Source organism: Salvia hispanica, chromosome 3, assembly GCF_029641045.1.
Source record: "Salvia hispanica isolate PSC_SH4W2 chromosome 3, Shi_PSC_v1, whole genome shotgun sequence".
NCBI classification, from domain to species: Eukaryota; Viridiplantae; Streptophyta; class Magnoliopsida; order Lamiales; family Lamiaceae; genus Salvia; species Salvia hispanica.
The window spans coordinates 4,356,279-4,384,274 of NC_142694.1; the positions used below are offsets into that span (position 1 = coordinate 4,356,279).

The 27,996-nt window shown below is 35.9% G+C and overlaps 7 protein-coding genes and 1 pseudogene across 11 annotated transcripts; 4 read left to right on the forward strand and 4 right to left on the reverse strand.

Moving 5' to 3' along the window:
* Positions 1 to 117: 117 nt before the first annotated feature.
* Positions 118 to 3,399, reverse strand: NAP7 (non-intrinsic ABC protein 7). The gene is made up of 6 exons (XM_048109168.2): positions 3,086 to 3,399; positions 2,851 to 2,901; positions 1,746 to 1,967; positions 1,288 to 1,410; positions 655 to 831; positions 118 to 549 (listed from the first exon to the last, which is right to left on the reverse strand). Exons 1-6 carry the CDS (start codon positions 3,314 to 3,316, stop codon positions 469 to 471), a joined length of 885 nt encoding a protein of 294 aa, XP_047965125.1. The 5' UTR covers positions 3,317 to 3,399; the 3' UTR covers positions 118 to 468.
* A 929-nt stretch (positions 3,400 to 4,328) lies between these two features.
* LOC125214322 (endonuclease V family protein) lies at positions 4,329 to 9,538 on the forward strand. 3 transcript variants are annotated; one of them, XM_089068543.1, is made up of 10 exons: positions 4,329 to 4,461; positions 4,546 to 4,840; positions 4,966 to 5,028; positions 5,238 to 5,277; positions 5,679 to 5,743; positions 5,986 to 6,102; positions 6,698 to 6,826; positions 7,150 to 7,331; positions 7,605 to 9,202; positions 9,314 to 9,538. In XM_089068543.1, exons 1-8 carry the CDS (start codon positions 4,394 to 4,396, stop codon positions 7,195 to 7,197), a joined length of 825 nt encoding a protein of 274 aa, XP_088924669.1. In that variant the 5' UTR covers positions 4,329 to 4,393; the 3' UTR covers positions 7,198 to 7,331; positions 7,605 to 9,202; positions 9,314 to 9,538. The 3 variants fall into 3 exon arrangements, with proteins under 3 accessions (XP_088924669.1, XP_047971258.1, XP_047971257.1); XM_048115301.2 differs by having other exon boundaries at positions 6,698 to 6,712; positions 6,799 to 6,826; positions 7,605 to 9,538; XM_048115300.2 differs by having other exon boundaries at positions 7,605 to 9,538.
* On the reverse strand, positions 7,622 to 9,618 carry LOC125214321 (glucan endo-1,3-beta-glucosidase 6-like). Of its 2 annotated transcripts, none has more exons than XM_089068542.1 (3): positions 9,602 to 9,618; positions 8,891 to 9,248; positions 7,622 to 8,806 (listed from the first exon to the last, which is right to left on the reverse strand). In XM_089068542.1, exons 2-3 carry the CDS (start codon positions 9,241 to 9,243, stop codon positions 7,708 to 7,710), a joined length of 1,452 nt encoding a protein of 483 aa, XP_088924668.1. In that variant the 5' UTR covers positions 9,244 to 9,248; positions 9,602 to 9,618; the 3' UTR covers positions 7,622 to 7,707. The 2 variants fall into 2 exon arrangements, with proteins under 2 accessions (XP_088924668.1, XP_047971256.1); XM_048115299.2 differs by lacking the exon at positions 9,602 to 9,618 and adding an exon at positions 9,378 to 9,509.
* A 2,670-nt stretch (positions 9,619 to 12,288) lies between these two features.
* Positions 12,289 to 14,470, forward strand: LOC125214050 (keratin-associated protein (DUF1218)). Of its 2 annotated transcripts, none has more exons than XM_048114908.2 (4): positions 12,289 to 12,446; positions 12,828 to 12,931; positions 13,392 to 13,606; positions 14,014 to 14,470. In XM_048114908.2, the coding sequence occupies exons 2-4, from the start codon at positions 12,842 to 12,844 to the stop codon at positions 14,285 to 14,287; spliced, it is 579 nt and encodes a 192-aa protein (XP_047970865.1). In that variant the 5' UTR covers positions 12,289 to 12,446; positions 12,828 to 12,841; the 3' UTR covers positions 14,288 to 14,470. The 2 variants fall into 2 exon arrangements, with proteins under 2 accessions (XP_047970865.1, XP_047970866.1); XM_048114909.2 differs by having other exon boundaries at positions 12,314 to 12,535.
* Positions 14,471 to 15,068: 598 nt separating this feature from the next.
* Positions 15,069 to 17,544, reverse strand: LOC125214049 (DUF1997 family protein, putative (DUF1997)). Its single transcript, XM_048114907.1, has 8 exons — positions 17,411 to 17,544; positions 17,095 to 17,298; positions 16,813 to 16,921; positions 16,570 to 16,615; positions 16,266 to 16,351; positions 16,032 to 16,090; positions 15,455 to 15,571; positions 15,069 to 15,253 (listed from the first exon to the last, which is right to left on the reverse strand). The coding sequence occupies exons 1-7, from the start codon at positions 17,494 to 17,496 to the stop codon at positions 15,469 to 15,471; spliced, it is 693 nt and encodes a 230-aa protein (XP_047970864.1). The 5' UTR covers positions 17,497 to 17,544; the 3' UTR covers positions 15,069 to 15,253; positions 15,455 to 15,468.
* Positions 17,545 to 18,000: 456 nt separating this feature from the next.
* On the reverse strand, positions 18,001 to 20,930 carry LOC125215284 (mraW methylase family protein). The gene is made up of 5 exons (XM_089067689.1): positions 20,524 to 20,930; positions 19,643 to 19,891; positions 19,496 to 19,564; positions 18,719 to 18,911; positions 18,001 to 18,576 (listed from the first exon to the last, which is right to left on the reverse strand). Exons 1-5 carry the CDS (start codon positions 20,893 to 20,895, stop codon positions 18,173 to 18,175), a joined length of 1,287 nt encoding a protein of 428 aa, XP_088923815.1. The 5' UTR covers positions 20,896 to 20,930; the 3' UTR covers positions 18,001 to 18,172.
* Positions 20,931 to 21,292: 362 nt separating this feature from the next.
* LOC125212779 (guanine nucleotide-binding protein subunit gamma 2-like) lies at positions 21,293 to 22,693 on the forward strand. Its single transcript, XM_048113037.2, has 4 exons — positions 21,293 to 21,569; positions 21,678 to 21,730; positions 22,279 to 22,323; positions 22,396 to 22,693. Exons 1-4 carry the CDS (start codon positions 21,417 to 21,419, stop codon positions 22,475 to 22,477), a joined length of 333 nt encoding a protein of 110 aa, XP_047968994.1. The 5' UTR covers positions 21,293 to 21,416; the 3' UTR covers positions 22,478 to 22,693.
* A 1,320-nt stretch (positions 22,694 to 24,013) lies between these two features.
* On the forward strand, positions 24,014 to 26,285 carry LOC125215289 (uncharacterized protein At4g15970-like; annotated as a pseudogene).
* Positions 26,286 to 27,996: the final 1,711 nt, after the last annotated feature.

Below are 27,996 nucleotides of genomic sequence, written 5' to 3' on the forward strand. Positions count from 1 at the left end.
ATATATTGCAAAGTTGCAGTAGTTATTTGCGCTTCAAATCGAGAATAGATTTACTACATAAATATTTATTTGAAATTGTAAATAATTTCCATCCCATTGAAGATTATGAAGTATGAATACAGCAAACCTCTTGCATCATATTTTTCAATTGAAAACTTATTATCCAGCATCATGAAATGAAAAAATTACAAAAATTACAAATACAAAACAAAATTGTAGCAAGCAGCAAAAGTGGAGCTATACTGGCTACACTCAGCTTTTATTTTTGAATAAACTAGCCTGCCTCTTTTTGTATCATATCCATGGAAAGAAAGATCTAACATGTTTCTGATTTAGAGTAGGTTCTGCAGAACTGAAAGATGCGGTTAAGCCGTTGATATAAGCCTGTAGAAACAGTAGCTTCTGAAAGCTATACAAGATCTTCATGGCTTCAACAGAACGAACCTTGGTTGTACATTCCAATTACGCTCAAGAAATTGCTTTGTATCCTTCTTTTTCAAGAACTTCAGCTATGGTGATATCCCCAGTTTTCACGATCTTGCCATTCTCCTGCAATCATTATACATTAAAGCATGATACGGACACATTCTAACTTGAAAGAAAACTACGCTCCACGCACACACACGGGTGGGGTTGCAAACATGGCTTTCTTACCATTACGTGGATGTATGTTGGCTTTATGAATTCTAGAAGACGTAAATAGTGGGTGATCATCAGAACTGAGTTCTTTGAGGTAAGGATTCCATTAACTGCTTTTGCCACATCTTGAAGAGCATCCACATCCAAGCCAGAATCAATTTCATCTAATATAGCAAATTCCGCACCAAGGACCTAAAAGGCCAAAAAAATTGTAGTGTACACTTTATTAGCATTCAAGATATAAAAGAAAGTGCTGAGATTTTTACACTGTAACCAAACAAAGACATAGGAAACAATGCTATCTTTGAGAACTAATAGAAGAAGTAGCAGTTGTCTACAAGTTCACCATGCTTACCCATCAATAACATAGTTACTTTTACTCTGTTTGTAAAAATTGCTGCTTCCACTAGGAAAAATTGTGCAAAGTGTATGAATATTAGGGGAGGGAGAGAAAGAGGAAGGGGATCTAACTGCTTATCCAAATAGTAATTTTGCAAGGAATCGATTACAGCTTAAAAGATTTCTAGTCAGTCAGCCACAAGCAAGTGTATGCATACCAAGAAATAAGATTACTCCCAAATTAACTAAATGAAATTATCATGGTGCATTCAGAAATTACTGAAAACTAACAAAATACAGATCATATACCGCAAGCTGTAAAATCTCATTGCGCTTTTTTTCTCCACCGCTGAATCCTTCATTCACATTTCTGTTTAAAAAGTCTGTCTTCATATTGACGAGCTCAAGCTTAGGTGCCACGTAGCCATAAAACTGCAAGAATGAAATTTTCCATTATTTATAAACAAGAACATATGATGAACATCCCAAACCCCCAAGAAAGAAGAGCAAGTAATAGGAGGGAACAAAAGCAGTCTGAGAAATTTATGCAACCACTCCAGCATATACCACCTTCATATGTACAATGGAAACCTCGGTCAAAATTTGCAAAACCCTATGATAGTCTTAGTGGAGCTGAACAATATTCTTCAATCTACTATCAGTATTCACAAAATCATTCAGTTTTCTCGAAAACCATCTTCCTTCAAGATACTCCATAAGGTAGAATAAATGAGCAAGGAAAAAGAAATCCTTAAAAGTAAAACTACCTCAATTGGACCAAGCTCTGGTAATCCAAGTTTCCTCCTCCTAGCATTGTAAGCCATATTTAAGAAGTCAATATTGCTTACACCAGGAATTTCAACTGGTGATTGAAAGCTCATAAATAATCCAGCAGTAGCCCTTTCCTCAGGTTCCATCTCAAGCAGATCAAGCCCTTTGTACATTACACTTCCTCCTGTAACCTCATAATCTGGATGGCCAGCAAGGACCTGAGACAATTGAACGATCATGAACAAATTCAAGACACTACTTGTAAGCCAAGGCCATTGAAGTTAATAGCTTGTAGTTCTTCCAGAGACATAAACAACAATTAAACCTACTGGAAGATATAATACTAGTATATCATAAGCTAGCAGTAGCACATAGAAAAATCAAGGTGATCAAAATTGACCTAAAAAGCTGCATAACTTGCTTCCCTCATTTACGATAACTACTGGTAAAAACTAATAAAATAGAAGTTGCAAGTGTAGTATGAAGTGCCAAAAGTCACTCTTTACCTCGTTAGAGAGAAGGAAATTTCTTGAAAAGGAAAGTTTCTATATTTATGTACGGACCAAAAAGGAAAGAATCTATTTTTAGGGGACGGAGGGAGTATTATCTTTGTTGCTATTTTGTTTAAAATCATCCTCGCGCTAGTAAAAATACATGAGTTAGTATTTCTCTTGGCTTAACATGTTTCCAAATATACAAAGTAAACACTTTAACAAACTAATTAATTACACTATGTTATTGTAGCACCATAGCCTAATCCATAGCCATCCTAGTGGAGCTATGTCATATTAATTCAGAAGCACTTAAACAGTTAACACTTCAACAAACTAATTACTACTCTATGTAACTGTAGCACCATAACCATCCTAGTGGAGCTATGTCTTATCAAATCAGGTTTTCTGATGATAGAATCTTGTTCAAAGACAAACTTGATTGGGAATTTGGGATCGGGTGAAGCTTTTTTGTAAGCCTAAATTGAAGAAGTTGGTTTTATTGAATTACTGAATCAACTTAAAACACTAATTTCAGGTGGAAAGCCAAAATCCAAAAAACAGCCCCTAGAACTACAAATCAGAACTTGACTAGAATGCAAAAACTGACCTTTGCAAATGTACTTTTCCCTGAGCCGTTCTTCCCCATCACAGCATGAACCTTTCAAATCCAGCAGCAAATTCGAAACCGAATTAAAGACGATTTAGAATAATACTATTTCAGCAAGCATATATCTCCAATTAATCAGAAAACACATGAGCTAACTACGACGTGGTCCAAAACAATTGATTGAAACTTGAGTATAATTAACAAAAGCATCAGCAAATTCAGTATCGGTATGCACCTCTCCATGGCGGACGGTAAGATTAACGCCTTTGAGGATAGGCTGCTTGGACTCGGCGATGACAGCGGAGAGGTCTTTGACTTGAAGCAATAGGTCAGTGGTCGAGGATGAAGGGGCCTCGATGGCGACGGAAGCCTGGGAGGACCGCACAATATAACGGCGGCGGCGGTTTTGAGGAATTGAGGTGGAGTTTCGGAAATTAAAGGTGGGAGTGAAGAAAGCCGTCGCCATTCCGATTACAATGGAGTTTCGGAATTCCGTACTCCCAAATATCAATTGAATTTCTTAGCGCAGCGAAGGAAACCGTTTATTGTTGGCTTCCTGCACGTTTTTTAGGCTTTATAGCCTCTCTGTCATCTAGAGACGTCTTCAGTGTTTTAGCGATTTTATTACTTCTATTGTAATTTATAAATTTATCAACTTATTGGTACAAAATTTCCAAATTCAGACGACTAGCAGTATTATATAATTTATATATGGCTTTTATTTATTTATCTTTTAATTCGACTCATATACAGTTTTTAATTAGATTTTAATATAAATTTGAGTTTTACTTTCTTAAATATCCTCTTTTGTTTTTCTAGTACTAGTATTCAATAGAGAATTAATGAAATTTTACATTTCTTTACATTTATTTTCTCGTATTTTGTGAATAAGATAATCAAAGAATGAGATGTTTCCTTGCATCAACACATATGCCACAGTTCATCATTACATTAGTTGATATCCAAACTCTTGGTGTGATCCTTACGTGCATTAATATGTGGGGTATTAGATCGTATCGGACATTTGCATTGCAAATCTTGCACAGATACGCAAGGTTTAAAATTCTCACGCGTGACAAAGTCGAGCATTGCAAGTTCTAGTTTTGCACAACATAATGTCTTCTAACTAATTTCTTTGATTTGTGACAACAACTAATATTTCAGATCAATCTTATGAAACAAAGGTTTTTCTCTATTTGATTTTATATGGTTGCGGACTATAGCTATTCAGACTAATCTTTACTAGAACAATAAATTTTTTGATTATAACTTTATATATCTACTTTCAAGTCAATTCATAAATTTTGGATCAAATAGATAGAGATTCATAAATATAGATGATAAGATGATCGAGTATTTACTAAACAAAAATTAAATTGAATTTAATTATAAATTTATTTTGTAATCAACCCTGATTAAACTGATTAGCTTATTTGCATATGCATACTTGAAAAGATTTGGGATTAACAGAGTCAGCACATTTCATATCGACATTTTTGGCTCAGCTCTTTCCTCACACATTTTCCCTCCCAATTTCAAGGCAATGTCCACTGAACAGCCTTCAACTTCACAAAATCAAAATTCCCCCCAATTATTGAACCAATGGATTGAGTAATCAAACAAACTGCATCACTTTTCCACACCAATCTCACTTGCTTATCGCAATTTTTTAACCAATTATTGCCATCAATTCAGGATTCAAGAGTCGCTGAAGAAGCAGCTGATCACGGACGACACATTCAGCTGGAAACTGCCTCCAATATGCAAAGGTCAAATATATGAAGGCGCACAAGATGATCGAGATTCCGATCGCGGAAAATTCCTCAAGTATATTGCTGGGGCTGACTTGAGTTTCTCCAAAACTGATCCATCAATTGCTTGTGCCACGCTCGTCGTTTTGGACGCATCCACCCTTGAAGTAGTGCACGAAGTTTCTAACACCGTCGAGCTTCGCGTTCCGTACGTCCCCGGATTTCTGGCATTCAGAGAGGTTTTGTATATGATTCCTATTTATTGTGTTAATCTATGCCTTTCAGTGATTAAATCTTTGAGAGAATAGGAAAGCAAGTTCTGTTTATTTCTCATGTTTTTTTCCTTTTTTTTTTTGGTTTTTAGGCTCCGGTGCTCCTAGGACTTCTAGAGAAATTGAAGAATACCGTACCTCAACTGTATCCCCAGGTGACTGATTTAGAAGAATTTTCAATCATAATGCTAATCATGCAATTATGAATTCTGTACATATGATAGGGTGAATTCACTTGCAGGTTCAAATAGTATTAGGTGATAATTGTAGTTTTAAGTAATACTAGTACTATATTGTAGGTAAGATCCTCAACAGAATTTTTAGGTTGCATTACTTATAGCTGATGGTTCTGTATCTTGACAAGGTACTGATGGTTGATGGGAATGGGCTGCTTCATCCTCGAGGTTAGTCATCTTCGCAATCTTCTGAAAAGAAACCATTGATATCTCTCGAGACTGAATGATCTGCTACATATATATGCCTTGATGGCTTGATGGAGCTATTCTTTTTTTGTCAGGTCTACGGAATTATAATCTGCTTTATGTATTTGTCCTTATTTCTAATAGTTTCAATTGGTCAGCCTCTAAATTTTAGATTATACTAGCTGCTAAGCGACTTTATTGTTAAGAGAATGGCAGTTCTTCAACATCGGAATGCCATGGCTTCTATATCTCCTCCTTTCTAAATATTTGGTTATAACTTGACTCATATTAACTAGTCTGGTGATAATAATGCTTGGAGCTCTTTTATATGAGAATATTTAAGTTACGTTACTCTGCTCTTTACTGAACCATGCATTTTGCAGGCTTTGGATTGGCTTGTCATTTAGGTGTTTTGGCCGATCTTCCAACGATTGGGATAGGAAAGAATGTAAGTCCTTTTAGTTATGATGTCACCAGGAGAATGTTGTATGCCTAGTACATATGTTTTTTTATCTATACTTGCATTTATCTGTGTAGTGGCTCTGGTTTTCTTTCTATGTCAGAGTTGAGGAGTATTTATGAATTTTTTTGGAATGTTGTCCTATCTTTTTTGTGTAGGGCTTCTGTTTTGAAAATTATTGCCTCTGTCACTGATCTAATACGCTGAAGGTTTGCTATAACAATTGTCAGTTACACCATGTTGATGGTCTGACACAACATGGAGTGAGACAACTGCTTGAAGCTAATGGGGACTCATGTAGTGATGTATTCACACTGATTGGCGATTCAGGGTCCACTTTAGGAGCGGTAAGTAACCCTTAGGTTAATTATGTTGAAAATAATTATATCAATCAGTTTAACCTTTCTATAATACTCCTATTAATGTTAAATAATCACTCTATTCTAGTTATTTGCTGATGATGTGTGTAGTTGTGGGTTATCTTACTGATCAAATAAGTTTACCTCTCAGATTCACCTCCCCCCTGTCTTAGTCAATGTATTTTTTACTAAAAGTTGAGTGTGAACCATCCACTCTTTCTCAGTTGTTTGTAAATAATTGACATCCCATCCTTAGATGCTGGAGTAATAAAACCTGCAGAATGTGATTCATTTTTCAAAAGCTCCTTCTGTTCCAAAAAGCTCTAAAGAATGTGGGTTTCCATCAGATTGATTTCTTAAATAAGCACACATAACAATCCTCTGTCCTGTCTGCAATTTGCATGCACTACCGTTGCTTCGCTAAAACTTTAAGTATTAAACATTTGCTTTTCCATACTGTTTCTAAACTATTCTCCCTCACCTCCGTTTAAGTTCCCCAATCCATAATCTAAGCATTGATTATATATAGTGGTGATGTATAGTTGTAAGTTTCAGTTCTGAACATGCTGTAATCTTCTTGCAGGCATTGCGATCGACTGTAGGATCCCTCAAACCCATATTCATTTCAGTTGGTCATCGTATATCTCTTGCCAGTGCCATTGAGATTGTGAAGTTATCTTGTAGGTATAGAATCCCAGAGCCCATAAGACAGGTAATGATATGGTTGTGTAAAATGACATAAGTAAATATCAGATGAATGGTTTCTAGGGGTTCAAGTTAATATTTGATGTCTTCTTTAAAAAAAAAATTGATTTCTTCGTTCCAAAAATCTTTTGTTCATAACTGCCTCAGACTCAGTAAATTTATCATGAAACTATTGCTATTGACCTCTACAAAATCTACTGATGAATGGCTGTGTTCTCATTTACTCGCTGGTAGATTTTTGTTGTTGTTTTCACTTGTCACTTTCCTTTCCTTTTGCACCCCTCGTGGTTAATGTGCTCAAATTGATTCAGCGCACCATATGGTTTTCAGGCTGACATTAGATCAAGAGATTGCCTCCGCAAGCATGGTTTAAGCTAGCGCGCATGAACTGAACTGCTTTGGGCAGCACATCATCTAAAGCAGATGCTGTTGTAAATCATTTCCGCAGAACTATACCCTTGCGTTTCAATGTTTCAAACTTCGAAGATCTCAACACAAAAATTGGCTTAATGGTACATTCATAATCAAGATTGCCTACTAGTTTCTGCATCAACTAGTCCCTTTAACTGTTGCTCGAAACACAGTGATATAAAGTCCGCATCTATTTATGTAGAAAGCAGTGCAACAAAATACCAGTAATGAAAAATACTTGATTCTTTGGTAAATAAAATTTGCTCCGTTATTGATCTTTTTAACAGACCTAGTTTCTATTGGTTTTTGACTAAATAATTGGATATTTGCTACAATCTGATAGTTATAGTACTTGATTTCTCATCTTATTCTAGGAATGGAAGCGAAGATGTGGCGGAAGAGAACAAAAATACTGAGAGTCACATCTGTATATGGCAAAAAAGAATGAAACAACAGTATGATTGATAGCTCATGCCCTCACAAAAAGGCCAGCATGAATACAAGCATCTGAAGCAGGACGCCAACCGGCTCTAACAAGAAGCCACCATTTCCCTTACCAGGCTCTTGGAACATACGCTTGAACCGACACGTGCCCCGCGACGGATCCGTTGTTGTGATCACAGAGAGGTTAGGGAACTTGCAAGCAGTCTCCAGCTGGTCGCTTGTCTGGTAGTAACTGTTGAATGCATATGACACATTCCCCCGTGCATCCAGATCCGCGCAAGAGCTTCCGAACCCTAGGCTGGTGCAGTCAGCATGTGAGCACGCGTATTCGACACTCGGCACGAGCTGGGGGTCGTCGAGGCTGGCAGTGGGGGAAAGGACACACCAACGCTCGGGGAAGTACTTGATATTGCTGGCTTTGACTAGACCACGGTTGCCCGACCCAAGGCTGAGGTTGTACTTGACCGTCCCGTCGAAGTTGAACACTCCCCAGTGGCGTTCGAAGTTCCCAGGCTGGATGCTCTTGGCGTCCTCGTCGACGAGGCTGAACAAGTAGGCATCCACTGGGCCCGGTCTCATGGGAGTGCCCTTCCCCAAATGCCCCATCACACCTTGGTTGAACCTCTGTGCATATCCGATGTTGGCGTTCCTATCCCCGTCAGTCGGCCATCCAATTTCCCCAACGATGATCGTCATGTTCCCGTATCCGTTCTTCTGCAGCGCCCAGACAAGGGTGTCGTAGTTGGCGTCAAACACATTGGTGTAGGTCTTGCCATTGTCCTCGATGGGGCTCGAGTACCCGTCGAAGAAGGCGTAGTCCACCGGGAAGTGGGGGTCGTTGTAGAGGCTTATGAAAGGGTAGATGTTGACAGTGAACGGAGCTTCATTCCGGCTCAAGAAATCCACGATCTGCACCATCACATCCTTGATGTTCGCCCGGAAGTCTCCCGTCGACGGCTGCTGCGTCGAGGACTCGTACACGTCTGCGTTGAGTGGGACGGTGACCTTCACCCGGCCTCCGAGGCCGGCCTTGATCAGAGCCGCCTGAATGTTCTGCAGCGCCGGCAAGGTCGAGCTCAGGAACGTTCCGTTGTATGTGGAGAGGAAAGGCTCATTTCCAACTGCAACATACCTAGCAAGAAACACAAAACCCAATTCAATATGGAACTATCATTTTTCATAGAGATGGGGATCGAAAGAGGGAAAGGAGAATGACTTGATTAGAACACTGTTGGAGGAGATGTGTGCAGAAACATTCTTCTCGACCCATCTCTCAGCAGCATCGACACTGGTGGAAAGAGTTGCCAACATGTCGTTGGGGATTCCGACCATGACCTCGATCCCGGATCCTCGAAAGGCGAAGAGGACGTTAGCCTCGGCATCGAAAAGCTTCACCTTTTGAATCCCGTTGTCCTTGAGCAGCTTCACCACCGTTGCAGGCGGCAGAGGGTGGCTTGCCTGAGTTCCCCAGTTTGCACCGATGCTATCTCCGCTATTCACCATCGACATCAACAACACCAGTAACAAGGTAACACCTGCGCCTGCAAACTCATGATTCTTCCTCCCCATGATTTCTGAAAAGGGTGTCAAGATTGGTTTGATTTCGTGTACTGGAAAAAAGGGATCTTTTTTATTTCAGCTGTGAAAGTGGGAAAAGAAGAGGAAAAGAAGAAAACTGGTGGATTTGAGGAAGGGTGCTATACCTGATTCTGAAGATGCAGAAAGCCAGCTAATTTGAGGCCAGGTAGAAACTTTCTCAGTTCTAATCAGATTGATATTATTGAGCTAATGACATTATCACATTAATTATTACTTTATAAATATTTAAGTGGAGGGGCACAGAGGTGAGAACAAATGTTTGAAATAGTTATTCTCTGTCGTTGTCCAAACTGACTTATTTAATCAGATATATGTAGAAGATGCTTACTTTATAACGTGTGGGGGGCAGGCACACACACGCACAGGGTCCTCTCAGACACACAACACAGACTCTGTCTCTCTCTCTCTCTATAATTGTTGATGTTAGTATAGACTGGGCTCTAGTTAAGGTAGGGCGGTGGGAAGTTCAAGAAAGGAATCAAACTAACTTCTTTACTTGTTCTCAGCAAAAGAGCAACTTTTTCCGGTTTTTTTTCTAAGACAATTTTATCTTTTTACTTCTAGGCTCTAGCTTGACACTATTGCATACTTTATTCGTTAAATAAAATATAGTAATTCATCCGTTTCAAGGAAGATGACATTTCTTTGATCGACATGGAATTTTATGCAATTTTATTTTATGTGTAAGTGGAGAGAGTAAAATAAGAGAAAGAGAGAAAATAAAGTAGAGATAAAATGTGTTTCTATTTTTAGTAATGTGTCATCTTGGTCGGGACAAATTAAAAAGGAAAGTAAGTCATCTTCTGGGACGGAGGGAGTGCTTTAGTTGTCTTTAAAAAAATAGGCAATATTTAAAATGATATGGATTTTAGGTAAAATAAGAAAGAGAGGCAGAAAAAGTGATTGAAGTAATTGTTAATAAATAATGGGACTTATCTTATTAGACATAAAAAAATATCCGTAAATAGAATTAGTCTTTTTCTAAGATCCTAAATGACAAATGTTTAAAGGATGGAGGGAGTATACCCAATTATGACTAAATAGTTTCTCTAACTTCCCAAGCCCCCAATCAAAATTCAAAATTCATGACTAATAGAATAAATAAAAAATAGAAGTCTAAATACAAAATAGAAGTCTAAATACAAAATAGAAGTTTTTAATATATGTATAGGTAAATAAGAGGAATGATATGTTGCATATCTTTTGTGAGCTCTTTATGTGATCATCACTCTTGTTTGATGCACGTTTAGCATTGTTTGTTTAAATTTATATATTTAGTTTGATTCTAATACATTAAAAAATATTATTAAAATTTTTAAAATTTATAAAAATCAAAAATCGATTTATTATTTTATTGGTTTATTTGAAATTATTGAGAAAACAAGCAAATCGAGACTTATATTTTATGAATTTTGTGAAATTAAAAGTTTCAATAACATTTTTTTAATATATTAAAATTAAACTAAATATATAATCGAAACGAATAATGCTAAACATACATCAAACGAAAATGATGCTCACATAAAAAGCTCACGTAGGTACGTAACGTATCATTCCTCGGCTAAATAAAACGTTGAGTAGCACAAAAGAAGTAACTCCTTACTACTTATGTATTGGTCCGGGCCTGTCCCGCAAAATGACAATCACTAAACAAATTAAATGTGGTTAAATTAATTAATAAATTTTATTTATATTTGGTAGTAGTTTTTATTAGTAATTTAGCCTTTCATGTGTAAGTCATCATAGGGTAATCAAGCTATAATTAAACCAACCGCTGGTAATTTCTACGGAGTATTTTATCTTTCTTTAGGCTTTCCACGTCCAATATAGAATTTCGGAATTCAAATTATTTATAAAGGATACAAAGAATTGTTATAGTATCTAATTTAATTTATACTCCCTCCGTCCACTATTACGAGTCTCATTCCTTGGTAGCACGAGTTTTAAAAAATGTTCAGAAAAGTGGGTGGAAAAAAGTTAGTGGAATATAAGTCCCACTTGTATATATTAGTTTTAAATGAAATGTGTGTGGAATGAGTTAGTGGAAGGTGAGAATCCTATTATCATTTATGGTAAAAGTGAATTGAGACTCCTATTCGCGAACGGACTAAAATGGCAAAACGGGACTCCTATTCGCGGACTTAGGAAGCAATAGAGAATATAATTGGGCCTCATCAAGATTCTGAACTCCTACACTTATAAATGGGCCGAAACCCATATTTATTTATCCTTCCGGATTTTCCATCCATACAAAACTTGAAAAAATGTACTCGTAAAATTAAATTATTACTACTCCCTATCTACGTCAACAAAGTACTTGTTAATGGATAACAAAAAATTTAATGCTATAAAATTGATAAAAATGAAAGAGATAAAGACAATAATTGGAGTATTATTAATAAAAAATAAAGTTTATCAGAAATAAGGAGAGAATAATTTTGATTGATGAATCACTATGAAAATAAAACTAATTTTAATGAACTGACTAGTCTGACTTAATATTAGTTATATTTGTTGTCAAATTTATATTTTCACATGATTATAGAAAATGACTTCATTCGACCAATAAAAATTGTTTTATTTGGGGATGACATAATTGTAATAAAAAATGGTAAATTAGGAGAGATAAAGATAAAAATTATAAAAAAAGATTTTCATAAAATTAAAAAGAAACTAATTTTGATAAAGACAAAACAAACAAAACAAAATTTGTGTATACTATTTTGGTTTATTTTTGATACAAACCTTCAATGTATCCCAATCGATTCATCATACTCTATTCAACCAATATTCATCAATCATATCAAAATAAGTGCTGAATATCGATATAAATATTTGAAGATTTGTTAAATTTTATATACTCCGCCAATCTTTAATGATCCCAATCAATTCATCATATTTTATTCTACCAATCTCATGTCTATGTCAATAATAATAATATATACAAATAAATAAATAAATAATACTAGGTGGATCCACGATATTCTCGTGGTAGTGAGCTCACGGAATCCCTGCCGGTTTGGATTCAATTCAGATTCTCAATTGAGAATCGTAAAATTCTATCCATTTTTCCCCTTTAAAGTCTTCTCTTCATCGCTCACTACACTTCACCAACAACAGCGTTGAAATTTAGAGGGAGAGAGAGAAAAAGAGATCTGTCCCTCTTTTTCCAGGTATACAACACTTTGATGATTCATTATCCAATCGATTTTGTTGCTCGCTTTTGATTCGTCTCTGGGCATCTTTAATCTTTATACCAAAGGTGTGGGGTTGATTCCGCCAAAATTGCAACTTTTGATCCGATAATTCATCTTTATATCGTTATCCCTTCGCTTGTCGCCTTTCGCGTGAAAAGTTTGTTGAATTGCTTTCGATTAACTGTCTGAATTGGAAAACAGAGAGGATCTCGATATCTTTTTTGTTTCCCCTTTCCATTTTTGAGTGAATTAGGGTTTTCATTACTAATATTGTATTTTTCCCCAAATCATTAGGCATTGATTCTTATTCAATTTCATGATTACGCCTTTCAACTTTTGTTTTGTAAAATGTTACAGGCAAGCTGAAAGCAATGGCGGTAACGATGAAGCAAATGGCTCTTATAGTAGCATTCCTTGGGGTGCTCTCCTTCATTCTTGGGGTTGTTGCTGAAAACAAAAAGGTAACTTTCTTTCAATTTGATGATTTCTTTAACAATCTAATGGAATAGAAAAATGTTGTACTGATTTTGGCTGATTTAAATTCACATGGTGTTTCTGATAATCAGATTATTAGTCTTGAATGATTTATTGGGATCTTGAGATGTAAATATTGAAAAGTGTAGTGAATTGATGTTTTTTGCTTCAATGATGAATTGTTAAACTCCTCCGCATTGATACAATATTAGAAACTGATATTAACAATGTATTAACTCAAGATTATGTTGAGACAAATTTTTCCTATCTGTTGAGATGAATGAATATTCTGAGCTTTCAATGAGAATTATATCCAGAAAAAAGGGAAAAGAAACACAAGAGGACTAAGTAAAACATGCTGGTATCAATACTACATTAACTATATACTACTGACTTGGTATTACAACCTTTTGACTGTGTCTTATCTGATTTGCTTTAAATCTGCAGCCTCCCTCTGGAACCCCGATAACAGGGAAGGGTGTTGTCATCTGCAAATACCCGTCCGATCCATCTGTGGCGTTGGGATATTCATCCTTTGCATTCCTTGTTATCTGCGTGGTTGCTGGCTGGTATTCTCTTTTTTACCCCTACAAAGGGAAGCATGTTCCTAAGGAGGCATTATTCCAAAACACAGGCTTCCTTGTCTTCTTCGGTGTGGCACTGTAAGTATATACTCCTATGCTTTTTACACACATGCCGGCTGCATTGCTTTTGTTTTGTGCTCATAGCCCTTTCTAACCTCTATTTTGTTCTTTTTCTTCAAATTTTTTTTGGCCTCTTCTAGTTGTACTGCTCGGTCAGTCATTATCACATAGTAATCCAAGTTCACTCCTAGTTTGTTGATGATGTTATTTGATAGCACAGCGTATTCTCTCAACCAACGAACAGTTTATTATCCAATCGAAATAATTTTACATTGCTTCAATTTTATTCACCAAAATCTAACTTTAATGAAAGCTATGTCTTGATGTAATTACAACTAGAAAGTCCTGTAAATTTATGATAAAGAAATAACCCCAAACCTTTTGCGCTGCTGATATCTAGTTTTTGTTTGTTATTATTGTTGAAGGTCGACGGCTGCATTAGCTGTGGTGATGTTGTTGTGGCCTACAATCACAGAGCACCTTCACCACACTAACAATGTTCATCACAATTTGGAAACCTCGTGCCCTACGGCCAAGACTGGACTTCTCGGTGGAGGAGCTTTTCTATCCCTCGACGCGTGCCTCTTCTGGTTGGTCGCATTGATGTTGGTAGACAACGCTCGTGCTGATTACTTTGATGAATCAGATGGCAAGGCTGCAGGGGATTATGAAGCTGAGCCAATCAAGGGCAGTGCTTGAAAGCTAGCAATTCATAACCTCAAACCTTAGTTTATTCTACTTACCTCACTATTGTCCTTTCCTTTTATTTTCTTGCTAATGGATATATACAAAAACTCTCTCTGCTATGTAAGTATTCACTCCGTTGGTTCACGTTACCCTCATTTAAAAGCTATTATTAAATGGTAATTTGTGAATTTATTATTTTTTGTTGTCATTTTGCTTCTCAATCTTTATAAGCTGAATAGTAGTCAGTTTTTGTCTTTCGTGCTTTTATTATTTTTTCTTGTCGTTTTGCTTCTCTATTATTATAAGCTGAATAGTAGTCAGTTTTTGTCTTTCGAGATGTACATATCTAGGGGTAAAATTCAGTTTTTGTCTTTGTTTTTGATGCCTCTTTAGTCTTGAGGTGTAATCGAATTCCACGGCATTCACCAATATTATTATTTAATTGTGATTTTTGATGAATTTGTGATTGCGATTATGGTAGCTAATTAGCCAGTCACACATCAGCTCAATGCTGTGGCGCTGTGTGAATGGTCAGTAAGCTTACCTACATTATCATGTTGGTAGTTTGTATACTTGGGAGTTGATTCGTTCAGCTCCTTTGCAAGTTATCACCTACATATCTCAATTATTTCGATTTCATACCCATTTTATTCTCTAGTTTTTGTTATCTTTAACTAGTATGTTTCTTTCAGATCTTGGCTGAGGAGACCCCATTTCTTTCATATTGCATTCAACAAATGTTTTAAAAATCGGACCTTGGAGTTACCGGTTTTCATGGTTTAACCGGTCGGGCTGATAAACATACTGACCAATTTTTATTCATCACAAGTCATGCCAACAATCATCAGCATACATACATTTTTTGAAGTTAGCACACCTACATTTGGTATTCTTTTATGCATGATACTAGTAACTAGGAGTATTTTGTTAGATGAGACTTTTCCTCTGATTGCAACGACCAAATATGATAGTTTCCACCTGCAAATATTGTCAGCATTAAGAAACAATCTTAATTCATTTGTGTTATATACTACTACTTTGTTTTATTAGAAGAGCTAAACTTGTTTGTTGAGGGATTGGCTGGAATCTCACAGTTACTATAGTCCTAACTTGGCTGATTAAATAAGAAAATGCTATACTAGACATTCTACAAGATGATGAAGGTAAGGAAAATCTTACCTTGCAGGATTAATTCACTCAAGGCTTTTGCTTTGTTGATGAATCCATTCCTTATAATCTTGCAGCAATTGTTGTGCAAGCAATGGGACCATACGGTCTACCACGGCCTGCATCACCCTGTATGTTGTAAAACTTGTTACCATGAAACATGTTCTATGATTTAATGTGCACACCTTATGCAATGAGCTTCAAACGCAGTTTCAGAATATAGATTATCAACATAATCTAGTTACACTTAACCTTATGATAAAAAATACTGCTAGTCAACAACAGATTAAATGAAAAATGAGAGCATGCAACTATGTTTAAATTATACAGTGCTCTAGACAAAGGAAAACTATAGAAATTCAGCAATTCCAAATCCAAACTACTATAGAAAGCATTGTGACTAAAATAATTTTTAGATACTTCTATAAGATTACAGGTAAACTGCAAAGATGGTTCAATCAGAAGTGTTATCACTATTGCAATAGAATTTGGGACCCAATAGACAGTTATTTTTTTTTCTCTCAGATAAGCTCTTTCAGATAGTATTTCACAAGACTTCAAGCTTTGTTAATAATTCTACATAACTTACATATTTCCTGGTTGCTCGACAGCTGATATAGGCAGCATTGCAAATGGCTGTGTGTTGATCTGCGATAAATAACACCATTACTGTGGTCAGCTGCAAAAACATAGCACCAAGATATAGAAGCTATAGAACAGAAAAGGGTTCAGACAACAACAGAATCAGTTTTCTTCTAAGACAACCATTTTGGGAAAGAAAGCAAATCTTGAACTCAAGTAACAACTTAAGCAGGGTAACAACCTCGAGGAGAATATTTAATTCCACATCAACATCCAAGACATGTTCACCATCAATAGTTTCCCATGTAATATGATTTCTCATAGAAGCTGCAAAACAATCACAGTATATAATATAAGCAGTCCAAACAATGAAGCTGTTGCGACTAATTTGTCCTTCACATTCAATCAAACCATTATAAACGCTGTTGTATTACTTAAGGAAATTTAGAGTCTTTTCCACAAGATCAGCCAGGCCCAGAAAACCATCTCCACTTAGTTCATATTTGATAAGCAAATATATATACTCAAAATTCAATTAGTCATACCTGAAAAACGTTCATTCTGGCGTTCCACTGCTTCAGAACCCTCAAACTACAAATACGTATAAGTTTGATATGTTATCAACCATAACATGTGAAGCACCAAAAGCTGCTACAGTTTTCTTCAATGCATGAGTAGCAATAGATGTGCAGCCTAAAAATTGTGTATGTGATTCAGATGACAGAGAGAATCCAAGGACCTTCTTTTGTTACCTCCTATCAAATTTTGTTAGTTAGTTGCTGGTTTACCTTGCAAGACAACATCTCTACAACACAATCTTCACTAGATGGAGTTACTTGTAACTCCAAAACTGGCGCAACTCTAAAACTGAGAAGTTGAATCTGCGGCAGAACACACCTGCATGTAGCTCACATAAGCCAAAGGCAGCAACAACATAAATGAATACCAGAGGCCACTGGCCACTATCCACATCCCTTGTCCCCTAATTAATTATAGATTTCTGATTAAGTCATTTTATCATACACATGTTGGGCAACAGATATCATAATTCACATGAATAAAAAAGAAACCTGTACAGATTGGAATCAATGGGGTGATAACTCTGCAGAGCCCTAGAATTGAGTATCGCCTCAATCCCAGATGGATGACTGAAAAATTGACTGATCCCATTTCCTCCGCCATAATTAGGGAGCTTGATCCTCTCCTTTTTCCTGGCAGTGAGGTTAGCTCTCTTTACACCCGAGACTGAAAAACCTGCTTTCTTCGAGCTCAATCTGAACAATTCAATTCAATCCTTAAATGGAAAAAACAATTCAATCGGTTATCGAACATAACGAACTAGCTGGGCCGCATTTATTCAACAGAAACACAAACTATATCTTGTACCTGGCGGCGGAGGTGGAGAGCTCTTGAAAAATTCGGGTATGATTATGAATTAGAGAGCGAGAGGAATAGTATTTAGCTGCAGCCATAGGCGTAGTGCTGTAGTTTAAATTTGTGTATGCATATGAATTATGACTATGAATTTACAGAAAATTTAGAGGAAGATTGACAGGTGTTGCAAAATTATCGACTGTAGTTGGCACTCTCAACGTCACCCATTATGGCTGATTAATTTACACTGATTTTATAAAATATAAAAAATAGATTAAAAAATAGTGAAAACTCAATTTTAATTTTATACATTAATTTTATAAAAAAATAAGAATAATAGAACATGAGTTAAACTTGTCAATTATAGTAAAAATAAACTCAGGCTTTAATCGTGGAAAGATCAAAATGACAAATTGAAAATCACGGACAGAAGACAAGAGGAGTTTTATTACTATTATTATAGGTTATAGTAATATCCAACATCAAATAAAACCATCGTCTTCAATTTAGGAGATATGAGATTTTTATCTCAAAATCTAGTAAAAAAATGTGATAAACATTTGGAAAAACATGATTATAAGATGTACTTTGTCGAACCAAAGTGGTCAATAATTGTTAGATTCCTTCATATTGATATTTTTAGTATCAACAGCCCATTGAGATTGAGAGAGTGAGTATGAGAAACTCGATCTAAAAGATGAATTATCAATTGGCTACAAACATAAATTAAACTGAAAAATGAATGGTACATCTGAAGGATATGCACATCCTTCATCATACCTTCTCAATAACCCTAAGTTTAGCACTTCGACTTCGAGGGTTCAGTCTCTCCTCGGATTCAGATGGTGTCACCGGTCTCTTTGTTAGGATATTGGCGTCCTTGCCTTGCACGATCTGTTTAACCCATGCTTCTTTTTCCTTGTAAGAATCCAATTTTTCGGAATGGTTCAATTGCTTAGCTCCGTCATCAGAGCGGTTTATGATGTCTAGAAATGCCTGCTTCACGATTCTGTCCTCCAAGCTATGGAACGATATGACAGCCAGCCTTCCTCCAGGACCAAGGGAATCAAAACAAGAGTTGATGGAATCCTTCAACGTGTTGAGTTCATCGTTCACAGCTATCCTCAATGCTTGAAACACACGTGTTGCAGTCTTAATCCATCCCTGCCTACCTCCTCCTTCAGTTATGGAGAATTCGTGTCAAGTGGAATGTAGGAGATTTTATCAAAGATCAAAATTCATATCATTAAAAGGTCTTCCAAGATACACAGCCAATTACAGAGCACAAGTTGAATAAAATGGAAACACAAAAGGACGCACCTTTTGCCGAAGAACTTGAGTTTCGAATGAGGTCAACTAATTGACGTGTAGTATGCAATCCACCAGTCGACCGAGCCCTGACAATTCTCTTGTGGAGAGTGAACCAATTGCTTTCTTCACCATAGTCCCGTAAAATTCGCCCCAATTCAGCATCTGGCCATAAATTTAAAATGTCTTCGGCCTTTAGGCTAGCCTGTCACACCCTGCTCTGATCAGTTGGAGGACAAACCTAATGAACATTTCATTTAAACCAGGAACACCTAGAAAAGGGAGCTCAAAACGATATTGGCCATTGACTCCATAATCTTACTCAGAATTAAAATAGAGTAGCCCAAGCAACCATGAGTCATGCCATTCTAACAAATAATTGCCAGAATAAATATAACATGCAATTATAATAGTAGGATATAACCAGTTGAAATTTTCTCACCTATTCATTTGCAGAAGTGCATAAACATGATGATCTTTACCACATGTTGAATATCATTTGTAGAATCAAGTTAGTATCCTACAGAATTAATACATTTGATGGCCGTCAACATATAGGGTGTCACATTGTCTTGCTTTGTTCTAATTCTTCCTTTTCTCCATGTGTGGTAATGAATGGTTTGCTTACTGAAAACTCTACTTAAATAAAAAGCTGCATAGTTCTCTGCCACTCTTTTCGTTAATCTAGATTTTATATATCTTTCTATATACAACATAATTATCATACTGCATATAGAGTTAAAAAATAAGTTATGAAGGGATTAATGGCCTTGATGCAGCAGTAGTTACCTGGGGATTCATCCGCATATCCAGAGGTCCATCACATAGTACACTAAATCCCCTTTCAGCATTGTTGACCTGCAGATCACAGGTGAGAAAAGTATTTAAACGGAGGGAGTGTTACTCCTAGAGTATGAAACATGGTTTCCAGTGTACCTGCATGGATGACATTCCTAAGTCCATCAAAATTCCTTGAACTCCTGGAGAACGATTCTCATCAATATCATGAAGCGCAGTTTTAATACTTTTGAAGTTCTTCACAAGTGTGTGAACTTGTAAGTGCGATCTAGAGTGGCCTGAATCTTTGTCCAACACATGATTAATTTTATCCAGAGCTATTTGATGGGCAACTGGATCAACATCAAATCCGACATAAAACTCCATTTCTGGATGGGCCTGAATAATCTGAATTTCAAGAGAGCTTTAGTTATCTAGCCATATGAAGTTGATGGACAACCATAAGACAGTCAAGTAGTACTCCACAAATTACGCGTTTGAATAGCTGCAAACGTCATTAATCCCACTGTTCTTTGTGTTAATTATCACACAAGTTTTAGCATGAACATCAGTACAATCTTCTAACTTCAGTTCTACACTTCTACAATTATCTGTGATCTGTCTGCTACATGAAACCATCCAATTTAGCATGCAAAGGCCCACATAAACTGTGATTTTGCACAAATGCACCCCCTCTTAATGCCAGTACTCGAATTACCTAAAAGTTCTAGATGTTGTGGATTTTCATTCCCGTCTCATACAATCTAACGATATATCCAACTACAATACTCGAACTCAGGATAAAAAAGCAAAAACTAAAACTTAATTTCTGCAGAAACTATCTTACTTATTTCTCCAAGAGGCTAATGCAATGAAAAAATCACACCTCCGACCAGCTAATAGAGGCTATCAAATTAGTATCATCTCTAATTTTATCACATTAACCCCAAAATTTCACCACATTACCAACATACACGCATTGAATTAGCAAATAAGTAATCAACTCGAACAAATTAAGCAAATCAAAGAGATTGACAAACCGCAGCGGAGTGTCCGCCAGCGCCGAGAGTGCAATCGACGAAGGATTTGAGGTTGACGGTAGCGAAGGCGTCAAGCACTTCCCCGAGCATGACAGGAACATGAGCAGAAGAATCATCCCCATAGTGCTTGGAGAAAACGTCCTCGTCGAGCTCTCTATCTGACCGCGTTCGCCTCTTCACTAGCAGCTCTGCCTTCTGCTTCTGCTGCTGATTGGGCTCGCTTTTGATTTTGCTTTTGCCTCTGTTTCTGATAGCACTATACGCTGTGGCGGAAGCGGCGAAGCGAGCTGGAGAGAATTTTTGCGGAGAATTGAGAAGCAGCAGCTTTTTGAAGATTGATTTTGCAGAAGCTGAAGCCGCTGGCAAGGCCATGGCTGTGAAGGGCGAAATGAAGAAGACGATAGAAAATAATTTATCATAAAATATTATGGGCTGCTATTCGATTAATATCTAGGCCCATATCTAAACTCCAAAGCCCACTTTATTTTCATTACCTTTTAATCAGTAATAATGACGTGCCCTTTTTTTATTGGTGCAGACAACTTAAAAAATCGTGTATAATTTTATATAGGATGTGATTCTATTTGCAATTTAACTTCTCATTTATATCACTATAATGATTTTTGTAAGTAAAATTACAGTAACAATCTGAATTTTTGAGTATTATGTTATTTCCTGTCAAGAATAGTAATAATAAATGTGCAAGCTTATCCCCACAATAATTATTTAATTGCTCATAATTATCCCCACAAAAACAAGTGAGATTCGGCATTCCAGCTTCCACTTTTGACCACTTTCCATGTCACCCACTCCTCATCTCAGCTGGATCCATTTCCATTTCAATTTCCATTTCTATTTATAATCGCTTCACCACAGCCTCCGCCGCCGCGCAGATGGATCGAGCTCCGCCGCAAGCGGGTGAACAGCCCCACAAGCGCAGCTCAGCCGCCTCATCGGCAATGGCATCCTCGACTTCTGGCCATATGGGAAAGCACAGAATGTTAGCTGCAATTTCCTTCCTCAATCAGGAAATCCAAATTATGCAGGCACTCACAATCAATTCAACTTCTTCTCTTTCTTCCTTTTTTTTCCTTTTCCGTCCAATTTGTTGACATTGAAGAGTTTGCTTATTTATTTATTTTATTCATATGCAGGATGAGCTAGTTGAATTAGAAACTATTGGTGGAGTATCCACTGTTTGTCCAGAGTAAACCCTCTCTCTCAACTACTACTATTTTTTTTGTACATTTTTAATCACAAATTAGATAATCTGCAATAATTATACTTCAATCTGAAGTACACAAAAGACCAATTTTGTTTGGAGGCCTTTAGAAATAGGTCGTTCATCTTCATCCCCTTAAAAGGGCTCATAAGGGTGAGGGATATCAATTCATTTATAGAGAAGGGATCACCTATTTATCGATGTGGGACGAGAAGGGGTTTCGATAGAGGCAAAATGATCAGTGGACTTTTACTTTGATTGATTAGGTAAAATAAGACTGAGTATTTGAAGGATAAGATAATCAAACTAACTTTTAGGGACCATCTAATCGTCATGTTTATTTGTAACTATCCCGTCTCTATAGTGCCAAGATTATATTTTATATCATGATTATTTATTTTACCTCTATCCAAGTAACAAATTTGGCCCTAGTCGAATATCTTTATGGCTTATCTCATATTGTGTTGTCTAACGTACTGAACGTCACCTTAATAGGTGCAATTACTTACTCATATACTCGTTTTGACTGACAGTGTAATCGCGAGCGTGGATTCAGTTCCAGACGCTCTACTTCCTGTGTAAGGATTAATAAGCTAAGTTGATTATTGGTAATGTTACATAATTAAATTATACTATATGGTTTATTACAGGACTAGAGCTCCGGTGGAGGCCGACTGGGATAGGTGGTTCCAAGGCCCTCAGAGCTCCCGTAGTCGCCGCCGATGGATCTGAGCATCTGCTTCTCGTCTTCATCTCCTATGTAAACATATATATGATGATTCTTGAAGCTAGAGAGAATGGATGTTAGCTTGTTTGCTCTCTTGTATTCATCTGATTTAGCTTTTTTCCAATTTTCACACAATTGTCACTGTACAAGTATTTGAATTGGTCGAAATCAACTGTTATCTGTCTCAAGTAGTAATAAGAAATCAATGTTTTGATTTTTTATTTATTTTGATTAATAGTTGGCTAAACAAGGTCAAATACTGGGTTCTTGCTTTGAATTAGCCCACTGCTCAACTTTGCTTATGTAATTGTGTAGGCTTGTTTTATTTAAATCTATGTATGTACCGTTCTAATAATATAAGATAGTTGAAATTTTCGCATGAATTAAGAAAATCATTATGAAAGAGAAAGACAATTATACAAGCACATTTTATATATGCCTATATTTATTCTTAGACAATTACTCCTGTTACTACTTCCGTCCCCCAAAATTTGCTACACTTTGACCCGACACGGGTTTTAAGAAATGTAATAGAAAGTGAGTTGAAAAAGTTAGTGGGATGTGGGTCCTACTTTTAAAGTATTAGTTTTATAATAAAATGTGAGTAGAAATGAGTTAGTGGAATATGGGGTCCACTACCAAAAATGATAAAAGTGAAGTGTATTGTATCAAATTTTCAGGGACGAACCGAAATAGTAAACTGTATCAAATTTTCAGGGACAGAGATAGTATATTCTAGAGAGTTAAATAGGGGTATATTTGCAAATGAGTTAAAATCATTACTTGACCTGAGCACAAAGAGAAGGTACGTGTTTTAAGGAAAGAGATTGGTGAATGTGTTTTTAGTACATATAGAGCAAATGCTCCTATCATATTTGAAGAGTACAATCTTTTGATTAGGTACGAAATTATTAAAATAAGAGAGATGAAGAAAAATAATAGTGAAAATATTAAATTCATGATACTATTAAAGAGTAAATTTTTTTATTAGGTACGAAATTATTAAAATAAGAGAGATGAAAAAAAGTAATAGTGAGAATATTAAATTCATGATAGTACTTAGTTTAAAGTTCGCGGTGAAAAACAAATTTTAAAAAATTTTATAATATTTGACACCAATATCCCAATATAAATTAGTCTCTTCCATTTAAACAAACTAAAAATTAATATTCAAATTATTTCATTTACTTATTCCGGTAACGCATATTGAATTGGGAAAATTAGGAAGAAAATACTTTATCACCTTATATCGATGACGTTTCATTTTTTAACTTTTATTCACCTCTTACCAATTAATGACGCCTAATAGTAGAGGGTCGAATATCAAGTGCAACCAAATAGTTATTTTTTTGCCATAGTTGTAAATAACACATCTCATATGTGTGCATATTTGATTAATTTAGCATAATTTATAATAAAAGTATACAACTCTAATTTCCAGTAGAAAAAAAGTGACAGTATGACTTAATTGGTTACTTGATTTAAGATTATATATAATATCCCAAAATTCATTCAATCGAAATAGAGAAAGGCGAAAAGAAATGCAACCAGCTCCAATCAAAGGTGGTGGTGTGGATGGCTTCGCGGCCAAAGGCGACGGCGACACCCTCGAGACCGGCAGCTACCACCGCGACACCAACCACAAGCCTATGTTCCCCGGCATGGCTATCAAAATAACATTGATGCTTGTATTATTCTGCTCAACAATCCTTATTGTCAACCAATCTAATTATCCTTTCGAGTTTTTTGGCAGCCATAATTCGTTCTCAGAGCCATCTTGGGAGAATTCGAACACTGATTCGTCTTTAGTTCATCAATACACGTCTCGTATCCCGCCTTCTACTCTGGTATATTAATCTGAGTGCATAAATACTAATTTTTGGTCTTTATCATTATTAAATGTAACTAATTATTGATTATTAATGTTTTTTCGATTAAGAGTGAATCAAGGTAGAAGAGGTCCAGTTTTCCGACTCGGAAAAGATCTCTAGAAAGCTTATATTTAATAAGCAAACCTTTAATTACTAAATACAGCTATGCTATTCTAGTAAGCAATTAGTTATTAAATGAATTAAATATTTGAATTACCAAACCATTAATAAATAAATATTTTTTTCCTAAAAAACACCAAATTGAAATAGTAGATTTTTTTACACCAGCGAAGAAAATCGAAATTTCTAATCACCTAAAAACAAATGCATACTGGTCAATTTATTCACAAATTTGCACAGTTGTGACTTAAAAATGCTTAATTATTTTTGTAGCTACTAAATCTGACTTTTCAATATGCATGAGCTATGCTATTTTAATATGCAATTAGTTATTAAATGTGTAATGTATCTCCCCCATAGAAAAAAAAAGTTTTTCACATTCTCTTTTAATTTACTCCATATTTTTTAAAAGAAAGAATTATATATGTAAATTACCAAAGTTTTAGTAACTAAATATATTTTTGAGCAATTTTTGTATACAAAATGGAAAATAGGCAAAAGATGAGAAAATCGAATTGGAGAAGACGTTGAGAAGTGCAGTGATGAAGGACAACAGGACGGTGATAATCACGAATCTAAACGCAGCGTGGACTGAACCAAATTCCCTGTTCGATCTATTTTTGGAGAGCTTCAAGATCGGAAATGGAACGGCGCACCTCTTGGATCACTTAGTGGTCTACGCGTTCGACAAGACGGCGTACGAGCATTGCAAGGCGGCAGCGCACCTCCACTGCTACGCTGTTACGACGGAGGGCGTGGACTTCTCCGGCGAGGCGTATTTCATGAGTGAGGATTATCTGAAGATGACGTGGCGAAAGATTGAACTATTGCGCACTGTTCTTCAATTGGGATACGACTTCATTTATACGGTAACTTCAAATCTAATTAAACCAAATTCCAAAAAATTGCAATTTATATTCATCTTTTTTCACTTCACATTTTAGGATGCAGATGTAATGTGGTTTAGAAATCCATTCAAAAACTTCTACGCGGATGGGGATTTCGAGATGGCGTGCGACCGATACACCGCCAACTACCGCAACTTGAGCAACACCGGGAGTACAGGGTTCACGTATGTGAAATCCAACAACAGGACCATCGAGTTATACAAGTATTGGTACAATGCGCGGGAGTATTTCCCAGGCATACACGACCAAGACGTGTTCAACATAATAAAGGGAAAACCGTTTGTCCACCAAATCGGGTTAGAGTTCCGTTTCTTGGATACGGCCTACTTCGGGGGATATTGTGAACCCAGCAAGGATCTGGATGAGATGATCACCATGCATGCCAATTGCTGTGTAGGCATTCAAAACAAGATGCATTTTCTTACCATGATCATCAATGATTGGAAAAGGTATATGGCATTGCCATCTTCAAATAGGAATTCCACTACTAGATCTTGAACCCTTCCCAGAATTTGTTACTTAACAAAATTGTTTAATTGTTTTATACTTACTGTATTTGAGAGAAAATAAGTGAGCAATACGCTTTTAAATCTACATATATGTAATCACTTGCGAGTTAATAGCATTATCCTCTTCACACGAGAAAAAATAGGAGTAATTGAGTTCAGTAATAGCCTCTTCAGTTCATGCTTAAAACATTTAACTCCAACTAGCAGTATGCCTCTTTCAAAATAACATTGATGCTTGTGTTGTTCGGCACAATAGTCCTTATTCTCAACCAATCTAGTTATCCTTTCGAGTTTTTTCGCAACCATAATTCGTTCTCAGGGCCATCTTATGAGAATTTGAACGTTGATTCATCTTTAGTTCATCAACACACGTCTCGTATCCCGCCTTCTACTCTAGTATACTAATCTGAGTGCATGTATACTAATTTTTTGTCTTTATCATCATTAAATGTAACTAATTACTGATTAATACTCCCTCCGTCCCACTTTAGGAGTAAATTATTTAATAAGCTTATGAAATAAACTAGGGAAAAGATCTCTAGAAAGCTTATGAAATAAACTAGTAAATTATTTAATAAGCAAACCTTTAATTACTAAATACAGCTATGCTATTCTAGTAAGCAATTAGTTATTAAATGAATTAAATATTTGAATTACCAAACCATTAATAACTAAATATTTATTTCCTGAAAAACACCAAATTGAAATAGTAGAATTTTTTATACCAGCGAAGAAAATCGAATTTTCCAATAATCATCACATATCATCATGTGCACCGACAGCAATATTGCAGTCTTATGACATGCAATCGACTAAGTAGTGGTGCAAGCATATATTCTCATTTTCAGAGTATTTGTTACCAAATCACTCGACAATTCATTTCCATGTTTGATTCCACATATATCTTACTATTATATAGTTATTCACAGTTTTGCAAGTTAACCAATTACATAGTACAATTCAACTTCTCATTTTTTTCTGGCCCTTTTTCCTTTTTAAATTTCACTCGAAACACTTTCACCATATATTTACTAATACGATGTACGATTCCTGGGAGGAGAGGGAAGAAGGCCGGGAGTGCCGGAGTGGTGATTCTGGTGAAGACTTTTGGCAACGATCGATGGCGGGCCAGGGGCAACGCTTATGGACAGTGGGAAGGAATTGAGATAGGGATAATTGTGAGTGATAGCTACAACAAGTTTAATTTTTGTAAATTTGTGACAATTAGTTATATGTCAATACCTTACTTCCTTCACTGGACAATATGTCTATTTTTCATTTTGGATCGATCATCATTATACGTCTCATCTACCTTTTACTATATTTAATCAGTAAATTTCACATTCTATTAATCCATTCCATTCATTACTATATATAAACGAGATTCACATTCATTATTAGGTAACTTTCTACATGTCCTATTGAATCACAGAAATCCAATTAATGTGGACAATGATGTGTTTATTTATATTTCTCACGTTCATATTTTATTTCTATTTTGTTTTGAACAGCGAATTAAAAATTCGAATTATTAATCAGTTAATTACAGCTAGCTAGTGAAAGTGCGAATGAACTTTTTTTTAAAATTTATAATAATTGTAAATAATTGAAGTCAATAAACAAAATGACATTTCTTACAAGTTCGTGGTGCCCTACTTTTCTAGAGGGAAATGAAGCGACTTTAGTGATAACCGACATCGATTTTACACTTCGATTGCAACTACCTAACTATCAAAATTAACATTAAAAATCCACTAAACCTGGCCTTATAATCTTGTAAAGACCATTAATAATTTTATTTGTCCATTTAGTCAAACACGCCATTAGAATATACAAGTACTTAACATCACAGACAACATCAATTAAATAAGCTCTATTTTATTGTAAGTAGGAATCAATTCAATGAATGATCTTTAAATAATTGATCAGAACTAGGAGTATAAAATTACTTTTTTATAATCGTTGTTATTGAAGATATTGCAAGTCGAGGTGCGGATTACTACCTTGTCTATGCAAGTAAAAACTAAATTAGCCACTTCCATTTAATCAAATAATTTCATTTATTTTTTCCGGTAACGCATATTGAATTGGAAAAATTAATTAAGAAGCAAACGAC